The sequence below is a fragment of the Arvicola amphibius genome, chromosome 5 (genome assembly GCF_903992535.2).
Source record: "Arvicola amphibius chromosome 5, mArvAmp1.2, whole genome shotgun sequence".
Taxonomy (NCBI): domain Eukaryota; kingdom Metazoa; phylum Chordata; class Mammalia; order Rodentia; family Cricetidae; genus Arvicola; species Arvicola amphibius.
In genome coordinates, this window is record NC_052051.1 from 60,449 (window position 1) to 75,747 (window position 15,299).

General features: G+C 39.2%; 2 protein-coding genes across 23 annotated transcripts in view; one reads left to right on the forward strand and one right to left on the reverse strand.

Moving 5' to 3' along the window:
* Positions 1–15,299, reverse strand: part of LOC119815908 (zinc finger protein 431-like) — an 82,080-nt gene that overhangs the window by 47,287 nt on the left and 19,494 nt on the right. For 7 of the 20 annotated variants that reach the window (XM_038332261.1, XM_038332260.1, XM_038332255.1 and 4 more), the window contains one exon: positions 13,113–15,056. The exons of 4 other annotated variants lie outside the window; for them this stretch is intronic. In XM_038332261.1, the coding sequence (XP_038188189.1) occupies positions 14,003–15,056 (1,054 nt within the window). In that variant the 3' untranslated portion in view covers positions 13,113–14,002. Of the gene's footprint in view, positions 1–84; positions 2,205–4,685; positions 4,870–5,063; positions 5,822–5,964; positions 6,736–13,112; positions 15,057–15,299 lie in introns of those variants that run through there. 9 more of the 20 variants (XR_005285588.2, XR_005285587.2, XM_038332265.2 and 6 more) reach the window with 7 other exon arrangements.
* The window catches only part of LOC119815910 (DNA-directed RNA polymerase III subunit RPC10-like), a 37,050-nt gene that overhangs the window by 9,498 nt on the left and 12,253 nt on the right, over positions 1–15,299 (forward strand). The gene's annotated exons all lie outside the window — the stretch shown is intronic.

Genomic DNA, 15,299 nt, shown 5'->3' on the forward strand with positions numbered 1-15,299 from the left:
AGTGCTGGGCATTGAACTCTGAGCCTCATGCATGCAGACAAGTACAGACAATTAACTCAGTCAACTGAGCTATATCTCCAGCCATTTAATTTTTAAGATAATTTGTATTTTTTCTCTCTAGAACAATTATAAAAATATCCACAAAATCATTGAAAAGCACTTTAAAATTCAGGACTGACACGATACAGCTTGTATGATTAATAACTAAACAAACTTCTGTTATTTGGATTTTCTGAATGATGTTGATAGGAATTTAAAAGTAACCAAAAATATTTTCTATTTTCAGCTAGGGAGAAAGGGCCACAATAGAGCCTATGCCTAGCACTTACAAAAGTCTGTGTTTGAGCCACATTCAAAAGCCTATTAAAACTTCAATAAATTTAGAAAAGTTACTTATTTGCTAGAATTACTAGTGAGATTACTCTATATAGTGGGCATATTTTTTATGATGGAAGCTCTGGTCCTTTCCATGCAACTGGACAGTCATATACATGATAAAGAATGCAGATAGTAAGGAAATCTAAAATATCAGTATCCTCTTATGAACATAACACATCTAATGTTTTCAGAGTCCTTAAATAGTGTGGATGAGTAATTCACAAACAAAAGCTGACTTTGAAATCTTTGATCTGTGGTTATTTTCAAGCCTTTAGAACTCTGTTGACTATCTCCTTTCACTGATTCTGTTACAAAGGAGAGCCACATAGTCTTCTTTGAATGAAGATGTATTTGGGTATTAGATCACTTGCCTAGCATATGACAAGTTCTGGGCTCAATCCTTGGTACTGAATGACAGAGGTGTGGGGGAGAATGATAATTTTTACTGTTGGTAAGGGTTAAGACATTCTCACATTGCTGGTGAGAGTAGAAGATTCTATTCCTGAGAATAGTTTCTCAGGACAGTGAGGTAATATCTATCAGTAATTTAAAATGCTTCCCAAGGCTGACAGACATGCAGTGTTACCACCTGAGAGGCCGGAGCAGGAGTATTGGGAGGTCCAGGCTATCCTGTCAGTGGCAGCAGGATTTGGAAGAGAAGATAAGGCTCTGTGCTGCTGCCTGTCTCAGCCCCAGTTCTTTCAGGGAATTTTTGTCACTGCTGCTGGGATTCTGAACCATGCCACAAAAGATTCTCAGGACAACTAGGTATAAAGTAAGTCAAGTGTCTTAATAATAGCCATGTTTATGATTTGGGTGGCTTTTTAAGAGAATTGTTCAGTGAAGTTTTACCCCCACTTATCCTTTTTTGTATTTGTTAAATGAGATCATTGGATAAGTCCATAGATGGCAAGGGTTCAAGCTGTTCTTAATATACCAGGTTACAAGGGGTTAAGACATAACTTTTGACTGTCAACAAAGAAAACTTACTATCTCTTTTATTTTTTATGTTTACAACTGGGAAAAGTCAAATTAAGGTCATCTGGTTAGTGAGGCTCATCAGTGCTGACGTTCTCAATTGAAATCTCTATATAAGATGACTATAGACTGCAGTCAACCTTTATTGCTTTAGAATTCATAGTGCTTAGCTGGAGTTTTCACAACCAGACTTAATTTGCCTATTTAAAAAAATTATTATTGCATATGTATATGGTAGAGGGTGTCGTTCACATTCACATGGAGGACAGAAGGCGACTTTGTGAAGTTGGCTATCTTTATTTTTATATTGGTTTTGCCCCACTTATTTCATTTTCCAAGCACTCCCCTGACTTTTTAATCTATCTTAAGGCTTGGCTACATTATGAGATTTTGTCTCAAAAATCAAAACTAACAAAAATTAGGACAGGCTCCAAAGCCACAGAGAAACTCTGTCTCGAAAAATCAAAAAAAAAAAAAACCTAACAAAAATTATCATCAAATTATCACCAAAAAATAATATTGGAAACAGAAAAGAAAAATGACCTTTTATCATACAAGGATCCATAATAAAGACTACCAACAGATTTTATAGAAGAAAAGCTTTGGACACTAAAGGTCAGTGAGCTGGCACATTGAAAATACTGACTGAAAACAAGCTGGAAAACCCCACAAGTGAGAGAGAGAATATAAAACAACATAGAAGCGGGAGAGATGATCCAGTGGGCAATAGCAGCATACTTCTCTCGTACAGGATCTGGATTCAGTTCGCAGCACCCACTGGGAATCTTGCCACTTTATATCCCTCCAGTTTAAATGGATCTGGTCCTTTCTTCTTACTTGCATAGGCACTAGGTACATAATTAAATCCAAGAAAAACACATGTAAGGAGAAATTTCTTTTTAAGAAAATCTATTGGAGCAGTAAATGCTCTTATGAGACATCTCTCCAGCACCTGCATTTGACTTCTGTCCTTCCAGGACCATGTGCTGTATTTGTTGGACTGGACCAATACCAGCCAGAAAGAGAGGTTTCTGGAGGTCGGTAGGGACAGGTACATGAGGTAGGCATGCTAACTCTTTAGATACCAGGTATCTATACAGGGATCTGGTGTACCCACTTCTCTCTGTGAGGTGGGATTCTCCTCTGTATGCTGTGAATATCATTGGTTAATGAAGGAACTGCTTTTGGCCTATAGCAGAGCTATAGGGGAACAGAGCTAGGCAGGGAAAACTAAGCAGAATTCTGGGAGAAAGGAGGTAGAGTCAGGGAGAAGCCATGTAGCCCTGCTGGAACAGGATGGAACTTTACCCAGTAAGCTGCTGCCACATGACAATATACAGATTAATGGAGATGGGTTAAATTAATATGTAAAAGTTAGCTAATAAGCAGCTCGAGCTAATGGGCCAAGCAGTGATTTAAATAATATAGTTTCTGTGTGATTATTTCAGGGCCCTTCTTACTGCATCTCTGTGAGTTCAGGATCATGCCCCAGCTTCATTTATTATCAGAGTTGGAGCAGATCTGTCACCTCTCTTCTAGGATGATAGTGTAGATTAGGCCCACCTGATGATGGAAAGCAGAGTTGAGATGACCCTTCTGGGGACTGGGAGTGGAGTAAGAAATGCTTCTTGATACTAAGAAAAAGCTCCAGGTAAGCAGTGTAAGTAGGAAGCCCCCGAGGAGCCACAGTGGATGTGGTCTGCAGCAGAGCCCACATGCTTTCCGTGAGGACTTTTCCTGTGGAAGCCTGGACATAAGAGGGGCAGTTGAAGCTACCCTTTTACCATGGCAAATCTCAAGTATAATCTTGAAAGTAAATCTGAAGTGACTTCATCCAGATGACTGACTGTTCTGTTATTGTAAAGCTGTCCCTGGAACTGATCTGACTTCTGAGACTGGAGGTGAGTCAGATAATACAAGTGTGGAGGAAGTAATTCTGTGAGTCCACAGACAGGTGCTGACAAACCAGGGCTTCTAAAAGCTCGGCAGCCAGAGATGTAGGGTAGAGGCTTTGGTTACTCTCTGCTGTAAGTCATTTTCTCTTTCTGAGATGACCCTGACTCAGAAAGGCCATCTGTAGACTGTAGACAGAGACTGCTTTAGTTTCCTGGTCACCCAGACCCGGATAATTTCACAGAAACTATATTAATTACAACATTGTTTGGCCAATGGCTTAGGCATATTCCTAGCTAGATCTTAGATTAAACCATTTCTATTTATGTATGTATTGCTGTGAGTCTATGACTTACTGGTAATGTTCTGGCATCTTTCTCCTTCAGTGGCTACATGGCATCCCTTGACTCTGCCCATTCTCTTTTTCTCTGTTCAATTTCCCGCCTGGCTTTACTCTGCTAAGCCATTGGCCATAACAGCTTTATTCATCAACTAATAAAAACCACATATGTACAGAAGGACATCCCACATCAGTAGACATGAAACTAGACAAGAATTTGTAATAGTTTAAGTAAAATGCTATAGGTCCCCGAATGGCAGCAGTGGGCAGTGGGTCCTGAGACTACGGCAGGCCATGAAGGCAGCCGGGTCCCAGGAAGGAAGCCATGTGGTGGGTGAGAGACAGAGATGGACAGGCACGCCATGCAGAGTGAAGTTGGATAATTATTTAGTGGGTTAGGGAAGGGGAGAAGGAGGAAGAGCAGAGAGAGAGAAAGAGAGAAATGGGGGGAGAAGTGGGGAGAAGTGAGACAGAAGCTGCCTCTTAAAGAAGGAAGGGACCCAGACTGGAAGCTGAAGATCAGCTTGCCTCAGCAGATGGAGGTGGGGGAATGGGAGTGGCTTGTCTCTTAAAGGGACAGGACAGACCATTACAGAATTGGTTTAGGCCGCACTAATAAGTTACTACTATACTGAATGGGTCGCTGTGTTCATCTCAGTATCTGGAATGAGCCAGGGACTATACCTTATTCACCTTTAGGTCCTCTGCATACTACTTGTTCAGTTTTAAAATGCTACCAGATGGGTCGATTAACCTGGCTTTTTCTGGCATTTGTACAGGTAAATAGTAGTTTGACTTCAGCCTTTCTTAGAAGAAACTCTCTTAAAGCCTTTCCTCTTTTCTCTCAGATAGCTAAACATTCCCAGTCTTGAAAGAATTCTGTCAGTCATCCTCAAGTATCAGCCTTGTGGTGGCCAAATGGACAGCTGATTATCTTCTTGCAGCCTGTCTTGGGCTTGTTCTAGCAGATGAATGATATTATAGACTTGAAATGTAACTCGGTGGTCTTAGGTTCAATACTAACATTAGGAGGTAGGAGGGTTGTCTTAGGGTTTCTATTGCTGTGAAGAGACCCCATAACCACAGAAACTTTTATAAAGGAAAACATTTAATTGGTGTGGCTTGCTTACAGTTCAGAGATTCAGTCCGTTGTCATCATGGTGGTGACATGGCAATATATAGGCACACATGGTACTGTATAAGTAACTGAGAGTCTTACATCTTGCAGGCAACGGGAAGTTGTTGTGGGATACCTCTTGTTTGTTTCCAGCTGCTCAGCCCTGAAATGATCACACAGAAATCATATTATTTGCAATACTGTTCGGCCAATAGCTTAAGCGTATTTCTAGCTAACTCAAATCTTAAATTAAGCCATCTCCATTAATCTGTGTATCGCCACAAGGCTGTGACTTACTGGGTAAAGTTCTGGCATCTGTCTCCAGGAGGGCTACATGGCTTCTCTCTGACTCTGCCTCCTTTTCCCCAACATTTAGTTTAGTTTTCCCTGCCTAACTAAGTTCTACCTTGCTAAAGGCTAAGCCAGTTTCTTTATTCATTAACCAATAAAAGCTACACATAGATAGAAGGACCTCTCACACCAGGAATTGATCTGAGAAACTGGGTGGTATCTTAAGCATATATGAGACCTTAAAGCATGCCTCCACAGCAACATACTTCCTCCCACAAGGTCACACCTACACCAACAAAGCCACATTTCCTAATAGTGCCTCCCTTTGGGGACGACTCTTTTCAAACCACTACAAAGGGGGAGAAAAATTAATGACACAGTTACATCCAGAACTGTGTCATAGAACATAAAGGAAGGCTCCATAGGAGCGTGTAGGTCCTCCCATGGCTAGTCTCCACATAGCTTATTTGTTGAATGTGTATTTTAAATAACGCAAAAATCATTCTTGGCAGAGGGATCTGCTCATTATGAATAAAGCAGGTGCAGAGAGCTGTTAGTCATATTTGGTCACTAGATGAGATAAAGGGTCAGAGAGAGGAAGGGCCATGATAGTGATAATGAGACAAGCTTTCTGTTCTTACCTAAGATGAAGCCACTTGTCTGAGGTTTATGTTCCCAAGGACAAGATTTCCTCTTCTAGGGCTGGAGAGATGGCTCAGTGGGTAAGAGCACTGACTGCTCTTCCAGAGGTCCTGAGTTCAATTCCCAGCAACCACTTGGTGGCTCACAACCACCTGTAATGAGATCTGGTGCCCTCTTCTGGCCTATAGGCAGGATACTAAATAAATAAATAAATCTTTAAAAAAAAGATTTCCTCTTCTAATGATGCTTTATGTCTAACACCTGTCCCTGATAATATGCTTTTCTTATAAATCGCTGATGTGACTAAAACAGGCTTTCATACTGTGCCAACTAATGATACATGACCTTCTGATTTGTTCTTTGTGTGAATACTATATAATGAAAACATGAATTCAGTAAAATCGCAGTAGATTCCAACCACTCTCTTGTGTGTTGTGTCTGTCTGTTGTCACCGACCTCATGACTTCCTGAGTACCAAGACCCTGCTTCGCCCACCGTCTGAGTGACTCCCCTAAGCCGATCCGTGGCACCTCCCTTTATCCTCCCATTTCTTGTTTTTGAATTTTCTGTTCTGGGATTTGGCTTGAGAACTTCACACAGGTGAAGGAAGCACTCCAATACTGAGCCATACCACTACCATTTATTTGTGTATTTGATGTAGGATATTACACTCAGGCCAGTCTCAAAATCCTCCTGCCTCAGCTTCCTGAGTTAACTAGTTTAGGAGCACGCACCACCATACATAATAAAATGTATTTCTTAAACTGGATTTCAGATCTGTGTAATTTGCATTTATAAGGTATATATATATATAGTTTAAATTTATATAACTACTGTAAGGTTGCCCTCTCTAGAAGCAACTGCAGGAGCTTAAAATGAAACATAGGTCTATTTTCCAATTTCCTCTCAAACCTTGCACTTGTATCTTTCATTGTACTGTGCTGATATTGAATGGAGGTTTGCAAGAACAAAGCTCTGGATGAGATATTTTGATGAAGATGACACTTGCCTCCTCCATTCATAATTATCCTCAGTCCAAAATAATTTCTCCATTTTAGCAACTGATTCACCAACACCTTCAGTCCCAAAAGTGACCCTGAGGGAAGACAGAGGAGGCACAACTTGCCAGAGGCAAAGCTAAAGCCACTAGAGGTAATAGTGATACACAACTTTAATCCCAGGATTTGGGAGATAGAAGCAGATGGATCTCTGTGAGTTCAAGGCCACCCTGATCGATGCAGAAATAAATCCAGGTGGTGGTGGCCTACACCTTTAATTCCATCACTAGAGGGAATATAAAATGAGAGGAGAGAGGCTGCCTGCTTATTTGTGGTCACCCAGCCTTGGTAGAGGTAAGACTTCTCTAGTCGCTTGGCTACACTTATTTTCTGATTTTTGGGTTGAACCCCAATTTCTGTCTCTGAGTTTTTATTATTCATGCAACATTTGGTGCCCAATGTTTGGGGTACAAATACACACACACACACACACACACACACACACAAAAACATTTGCCTGAGGCTTTATAGCTGTCAGTACAGGCCAGGGTTGCATGTGAGGCTTCCATCTGAGCTGCACCTGGGGCTCCAGCCCCACCCACTAGGCTTTCTTTTCTTCTTCCCTCTCCACCATCAGTTGCAGGCTCTCCTTGAACCCCCTTCTCGGGCTGCTGCCAAACTAGGTAGCTCCTTGAAATCCAGCCAGACTTGCTGTTTTATGCAGCAGCAATCAGCCTCACATCTTCATCAACATCATCAGTAGATTTGGTAAGACAAACGGGAATTCTTAAAGGGAGGGATTATTTAAAAGAAAGTTTTTCCTCCACATTAAAATTTAGAAAAACCATTATAATGAAGGGATTTGGGTCTCTGTAAGGTTGATATGCTAGATATTTTATAAATAGAATCATTAAATTAGAGGATATCTAATTTAGATGGGATTTATGTGATGTCAATTGTGAACATTATCAGCATGATTTTTGTCTTATCACTAAAAAAATTGATTAATCTAAGTGCTAAGATATAGAATTCAGAAAAATCTACTAAAACATCATAGATTCAAATCCAGACAGAATAATTTAATAGAGAGCCAATTTCAGCATTACATTATAAGAATAGAGAGGAACAGCCTAAGTTTTTCAGACAACCAACCTTAATATATCCAGTAACCTTACAGGAATTGCCAAATGGCAGAATCTGTTACAGCTAACTGGACTATTGTGCCAATGTTAGATTTAAGGAGATTCAAGGAAGCAGTAGTCCCATATGGCATGCATCACCTTTTGTGAAGCAAATGTTAAACTCATGGTCAATTTGTAATAGAATTATCCGTAGTGACCAGAAAGATTTGGTTAATGGCGTTTTAGAGACTGGTGCACAATTACAATGGAGTCCCTGGTTCAGAGAAGAAGCTGAGGTATTGAAAAATGGACTAAAGCTAGAGATAGGGAAATCTCCCAAGATCAAAGATTTGGAGAAGGATACTACACTACTTACTATAAGAATGCAAACTGTATATGATGACTGCACTCTGGATTTATGCCACATAGCAGCTTTGAGTGCTTGGGACAGAATTGGAGAAATCGGAATAAAATTGAGTCATTTACTAAAGTTATACAGACCCCAAAGAAAGCCTTTATGGATTTCTTACAAAGATTGACTTCAACAGTAAACAGAATGAAACCAAATTCAGAAGCTAGACAAATAATAATTAAATCTCTGGCTTCTAAAAATGCCAATTCTCTATGCAAATGGATAATTAGGCCATTAAAGGCAAGGTCATTATCTGTGCAGTAAAGGATCTGAGTACAATTAATATAGACTCTCATGACCATGATGCTACATGGATAGGAGAGGTGATTTCCAGAGGTTTGAGGAAAAATCAAAATGTCAAGTGTTATAATTGTGACAAACAAGGTCACTTTAAAAGAGATTGTCAACAGGGCATTCTAGAAACAATGTTTTTTTTTTCTAAAAATAATCCATTCAGAATGCACCTCCATTCTGGATTATGCAGAAGGTATGGCAAGGGCAGGCATTGGACTAATAAATGTAGGTCAGTGAGGAATATTCAAAATAATACTTTGCATTGGGAAAGTCCATGAGGGGCCTCTTGCAGACATTTGGCCCCTATGCCAAATCTGGTTCAGTAGTTTCTTGCCAACGTAGAGGAAACCCCTTCCCAAAGCAATGAAAAAACCTAATGTCTATTGTAAGAAACTATACTGCTCTGGATAATTGAACAGCTATAGAAGAGAGGACCAAAAATTCAGGAGAAACCATAAAGCAACTATTTTGGCAAGTTTCAATAAATGAACAAAGACCAAAATTAAAAACATAAATAAGTGACATTGTCATTGAAGATCTGGTAGTCACAGGTGCAGATGTAACAATTTAATCAGAATCTTTTTTGGAGGAGGGGCCTGCTTCTTGGTTCTGGGCTACCAGGCTAGCTTAGATCAGAAATAATCACAGAAACTGTATTAATTAAATCACTGCTTGGCCCATTAGCTCTAGAAATAGTGATGCAGGAGGGAAATTATATAAGTCTTGCAAAACCTCGTACATGGTGTAAGTAAAGAGGCTATTGAAACCTTGAAAGGTTATATTGTCCATAAAAAATCTTACCTGTGGTTTAGGTAGCTGAAGTAGGTATAATTACTGTTACCTGCCAGTAGGGGGTCACTGTGCACTTGGAGCTGTGTGGCTGGTTTAAATCTGATTCAATGCTAAAAGATATGCTCAGATTAAAAACGGTTATTTAGTGTAAATATAAATCACAGACTGTGTACTCAGCGGAGGTCTCTGGCTATTCAACAGCTACATGAGACAGTTGGCAGAGGGAGACTGGCGCCTCCTACTCGGGACAGAGGGCGTGTTGCCCGTGGCGGTAGTGGTGGCGCTGGGCGGGACCTCCTCAACCTTTTCCGCCTAGGTCTCCCGCACGTCCCTGCCTGTTGTGCCCTTGGCACTGCCTGAGCTTCCCCAGGCACAGAAAAAGCTCGACCCAGATTTCAGCTGGTAGCAGCTAATCAGGGCTGCTGTGTGGGAAAAAAAATCTATGCCCAAATGAATGGCAGCATTTTACCTTTTGTACAGTCTAAATCTCCAGTCCTGTGTACTGTTTTGGTACCCTCATTGATTTATTTGGATTCTGGTCCTTATTTGGCACATATGATTCCAAGGTAAGAAATTTGTCCAGTAAAGACAACATCTCATCCCTGACATTATTTGGATGACATGTACATGCCTTTCTGTAGAGATACCTTGTCCAATAACCTATCATACTTTTTAACAGATTCCGATTGGTAAATTCAACACTATGAATTCATTCAGATAATTCTTTTAGCACCCTTTGACATGAATTGAATTTTGTCTGTCAAATTAATGTTATCCTTTTAATAGTATTAATTTTTAAAGCTAGCTGTTTATTATTAGTCTGTAAGGACTGTATCAGTTTTAAAAGTGCCTGTTGGCTCTGTTATCAAAGCATTTTATTGAAGATATAATATGAAAAATGAAGCTAATTTACAAAATCAAATAAATGGATGCATAAGGAAAATCACATAAGCCTTGCAGAATATCATCCATAGTGTAAGCAATATGGTATTAAATTCCTGAATGGTAATATTGTCTGTCATCATATAACTTTCAAATTTTACAATTTACATACCTGCCTTAGGAATTTTAGTGGAGTAGGTGTAATAATCTTTATTAGCCAGTAGGTGTCGCAATTGCAGCTGTGTGCCAAAGGTACACTGTTGTGTTATTGCACAGATTTTGCATGCACTGTTGCCTACTTAGATACTGACAAATATGCTTTGTTTAACAAAATAAGAGCAGTTATTACAGACAATTAAAGAGATTCTGTACATGGAGAGAGTTGGTTGTTGCAAGCAGGGCTGCTTGCTGGTTCACGGCTGCCCAGCCCCGACATAACCACACAGAAAATGTATTAATGAAAATTGGCCCATTATCTCTAGCTTCTTATTGGGTAACACTTATATCTTAATTTAACCCATTTTTATATATCACCATGTAGCTGTGGCTTATCAGCTAAAGTTCCCAGCGTCTGTCTCTGGTAGCTCCATAGCTTCTGTATGCTCCTGCCTTCCTCCTCAGATACTATAGGCCAAGCTGGTTCTTTATTCATTAACAAACAAAAGCAACACACAGACAGAAAGACGGCCCACACCAGTTGGTGGCTGGGATAAGGACACCGAAAGCTTCCCCTCAGTCGTAAGTCCCCTCAATGTCGGGCTGCAGCAGGGAAAGTCAGGTTCCTGAGCAGTGGCAGGTAGCCCACAGGTGGGTGAGAAATGTGCCCAGACTGGCAAATAGGTAGCATGGTAGGGGGCGGGGGATTCCTGGTAAATGTGGACTTGGCCCAATGTTGGGTGACAGATGATGCTGAATGCATCAAATTGGGGGGGGGGGACGCGAAAGAAATAATACCCACTAGCTCTGAATAGGGTATACTAAGGTTTTTCTTTATTAAAAGGGAAACTCATGGATCACAATGAGAAAACAGAAAGGGGTCCAACATCCAGGTGTGGTGAGCAGGAAGAGGCCAAGCAGGTGCTCCTGTGGGCTTTTTGGTATAAAAAAGCCTCACCCAACTGGTTAGGCCTCTTTATGCCATTGGCTGAAAGCAATACCCCATCAGTATACTGCAGCCTAAATGTAGAAGAAATAAAAGAAAAATTTCTAATAGTAATATGGGTTTCCTAGAGATTGAACTCAGATCATTGCACTGAAAAAAATAGCAGGATATCATTTTCACCTGCAAATAGGATTTATTATTCAAATTATCTTATTTTTTATCTATCCACAGAGGAAAATATGTTTTTACAACCTGAAAGGAAGACACTATTTTGTGATGCAAATTTTCAACTAGTCATACTTGAGCATCAGCGACATGGCTCAGTGGGAAATGCATTTGGTGTTCAAGGCTTGTAACCTCATTTTGATCACTATTTGAAGGAGAAAAGTAGACCCCACAAAGTTGTCTTATGGTCTCCACATATCTGTCATGACCTAAAAGAACGTAATATTACACATACACACATGTGCACAAACACACACACATACAAACACACACACCCCAGAAATGTTTATTTATTCTTGCCATTTTTTTTTTTTTTTTGGTTTTTCGAGACAGGGTTTCTCTGTGGCTTTAGAGCCTGTCCTGGAGCTAGCTCTTGTAGACCAGGCTGTTCTTGAACTCAGAGATCGGCCTGCCTCTGCCTCCCGAGTGCTGGGATTAAAAGCGTGCGCCACTACCGCCCGGCTAATCTTGCCATTTTTATGCTTAAATCTTGCCATTACATTATCTGGCATCTCTGGATAATATCCTTAGAATGCAGTATTTCGAGATGAAGTGCCAAATGGACAACTGATGCGAATATAAAGACACATGTAACTTCAAATTATACATATTCATAGCACATCAAGCTGTGTTGTGAAATGTACAATTTATTGCTGATTATCCTACATTAGTACTTCGCTACCAGATATATGAAAATATTTCTATGGATACACATGAGATATTTACTGTTTCTTATATTCTCTGCTATTAAGCATTTTAACATTAACATTGTTAAAACATGTTGACAAAACAGCATACATTGGGGGTACATCATCTATCCTTGGACTTGTACTCAAGAGGTTGACAAATGTGGGTCATGAGTTCAAATGTATCCCTGAATAATTACTGATATCCAAGGCAGGCTGAAAAACAATCAACAAAATCTCAAGTGAATTTGTGAAAAATATGAAAAACAAAACCAGGAACAGCAACCTATCACCCTTCCAGACACCCTTGTAGGAAAGTATGATGACACACTGCCTCATATTTAAACAAACAATGGACCACTTACATGATGGAAATCCCATTCTATACATTGCAGCAGAAAAATACTTACTGCTAAGAAAAACAACAGAAGATGAATGAAAGCCACAGAAGAAATACGAAGACCTCACTAAGTGGATTTGCCACTTTAGAATCTCCCTCAAATGTTTCAAAATCGAAACCACAATGCAGTGATCTCCAACATCTGTCTTCAGTGAGCATGGTAAGGGTCATAATCTCTGAAGGTTATATGAATAAGAAATGAAACAAACTTTTTGGCTTGAGCCAGAAGACAACTGTGATGTCTTAAATCTTTATGAAATCATTTACATGAACAAGTAGGTTTTTTTTTCCCATGTATGAGCTCTTCCTTATTTCAAAATTATACAAATAGGCTTTAAAATATTTACAGAGCTAGAGACATGGCTGAGCCGTTAAGAAAAGTTCATTCCCAGGACTAAGGTCTGGTTTTTGACAACTTCCTGTAATTCCTGCTACAAGAAGATCCAAGGGTCTAACCTTCTGAGGAACCAGCATACACATGCATATACTCAAAGAAATACACAGTGACAGCACATAATTAAAATTAAAGCAAACCTTTAAACAAAATTTCACTCATGAAAATTTTTATTTTATAAGCATTTATTCTTGTTACAAAGATGTTGAGGCATCTAAAGGGTTATTTAAAGAAATTTTTTTTCATCATGAATTGGTTCATGTAACAGAAAACAAGTATGTAGGCTTAAAGTTGGAGAAATTAGTCTTTCTCTGTTGGTGGCATCATTTGGGAAGATTTAGGAAATGCTGCCATGCTGGAGGAAATTTGTCACTGGGGGTATGCTTTGAAAATTTATAGTCACACACCTCCAGTTCCCACTCTGCTTCATGCTACAAATTAAGGATGTGAGTTCTTAGCCTCCTGATTTAAGTGATATATCTGACACTTGCTGCCACTTTCATGTTGATCCTGTATCTCTCTGGAACCAAGGACCAAATTAAACTTTCATAAGTTGATGCAGACATACTTTATGACAACAGAAAAGGCACTGCCACAAATCCATAAAAGTTTACAACTGAATTAGTTATTACATGTACTTAAAGAGAAGTATGAAATATAAAAGGGTTACCTTATCGTTTAAATTCAAAGGGTCTCCCCCCCACCAGGATTTGCAGGTACAAACAAAATAAAGATGGACACCATAATGCTTGAACAGATTGCTGACATTGTCAATTGTTTTTCTCCAGAATACTCTTGTGTAACTGCATGTAGGTTTGTTGGCTAAAGATCTTACCAAATACTTTTATGGTAAGAAGCCCTTTCAGTATTAGTTTTTTTTTTTTTTTTGGTACTCAATTATTGCTATAATATACAAAGGCTTTAACAGATTGCACACAAAAGTTTTACCTCTATATAAAGGGAATAGCTTTACCACATTGACCACATTTATAGGGTTTCTTTGTAGTATTTTCTCATGACTTTGAAGTGTACTGACACATAGAAAACCTTTACCACACTAATTACATTCATAGGGTTTCTCTCCAGTATGGGTCCTTTCATGGTTTTGAAGATGACTCTTACGTGCAAAGGCTTTACCACATTGATTACATTTATAGGGCTTCTCTCCAGTATGTATACTTTCATGTCTTATAAAAGTACTGTAATGTGCAAAGGTGTTACCACACTGACTACACTCATATGGTTTCTCTCCAGTATGTATTCTTTTATGTACTTGGAGTGCACTATGATATGCAAAGGTTTTGCCACATTGATTACATTCATAGGGTTTCTCTCCAGTATGTGTTCTTTTATGACTTTGAAGTTTATTGTGATGTGTAAAGGTTTTACCACACTGATTACATTCATAGGGTTTCTCTCCAGTATGTATTTTTTTATGCATATGAAGATTACAGCGATATGTAAAGACTTTACCACATTGGTTACATTCATAAGGTTTCTCTCCAGTATGTGTTCTTTTATGCAATTTGAGAGTACTGTGACAAGCAAAGGATTTACCACACAGATTACATTCATAGGGTTTCTCTCCAGTATGTGTTCCTTTATGTATTTGAAGAGTAAAGTGACGTGTAAAGGCTTTACCACACTGGTTACATTCGTAGGGTTTCTCTCCAGTATGGGTCCTTTCATGGCTCTGAAGATGACTCTGACGTGCAAAGGCTTTGCCACATTGATTACATTCATAGGGCTTCTCTGCAGTATGTGTTCTTTTATGTATATGGAGATTAGAAGAACGTGCAAAGGCTTTATCACATTGATCACATTCATAGGGTTTGTCCCCAGTATGTGTTCTTTCATGTAATCGTTGATTACTGGGGCATGCAAAGGATTTACCACACTGATTACATTTATACGGTTTCTCTCCTGTATGTGTTCTTTTATGGACTCGGAAACTACCGTGATGTGCAAATGCTTTACCACATTGATTACATTTATAGGGTTTCTTTCCAGTCTGAATTCTTTCAAGCCTTTGAAGATGACTATCATTTGCAAAGTCTTTAACACATAGAGTATATTTAGATGTTTTCCCTCCAGTATGACTTCTTTCATACCTGTAAGAATAATTGGCACATGTAAGTTTTACCACATTCATTACACTGTTGAATCTCCATATTTTTATGAATTAATTTCATCAATTTAGTCTGATTGTAAAGAGGAATGAGATCTTAAAGTTTTATCACTTTATTTACACTCATGCTTTTCCCCTTCATTAAGGGCTGTTTTGCATCTTTGAAGGTAACTGTGATAGTAAAAGCCTTTATTACATGGCTCACATTTATGGAATCTTTTTTCTA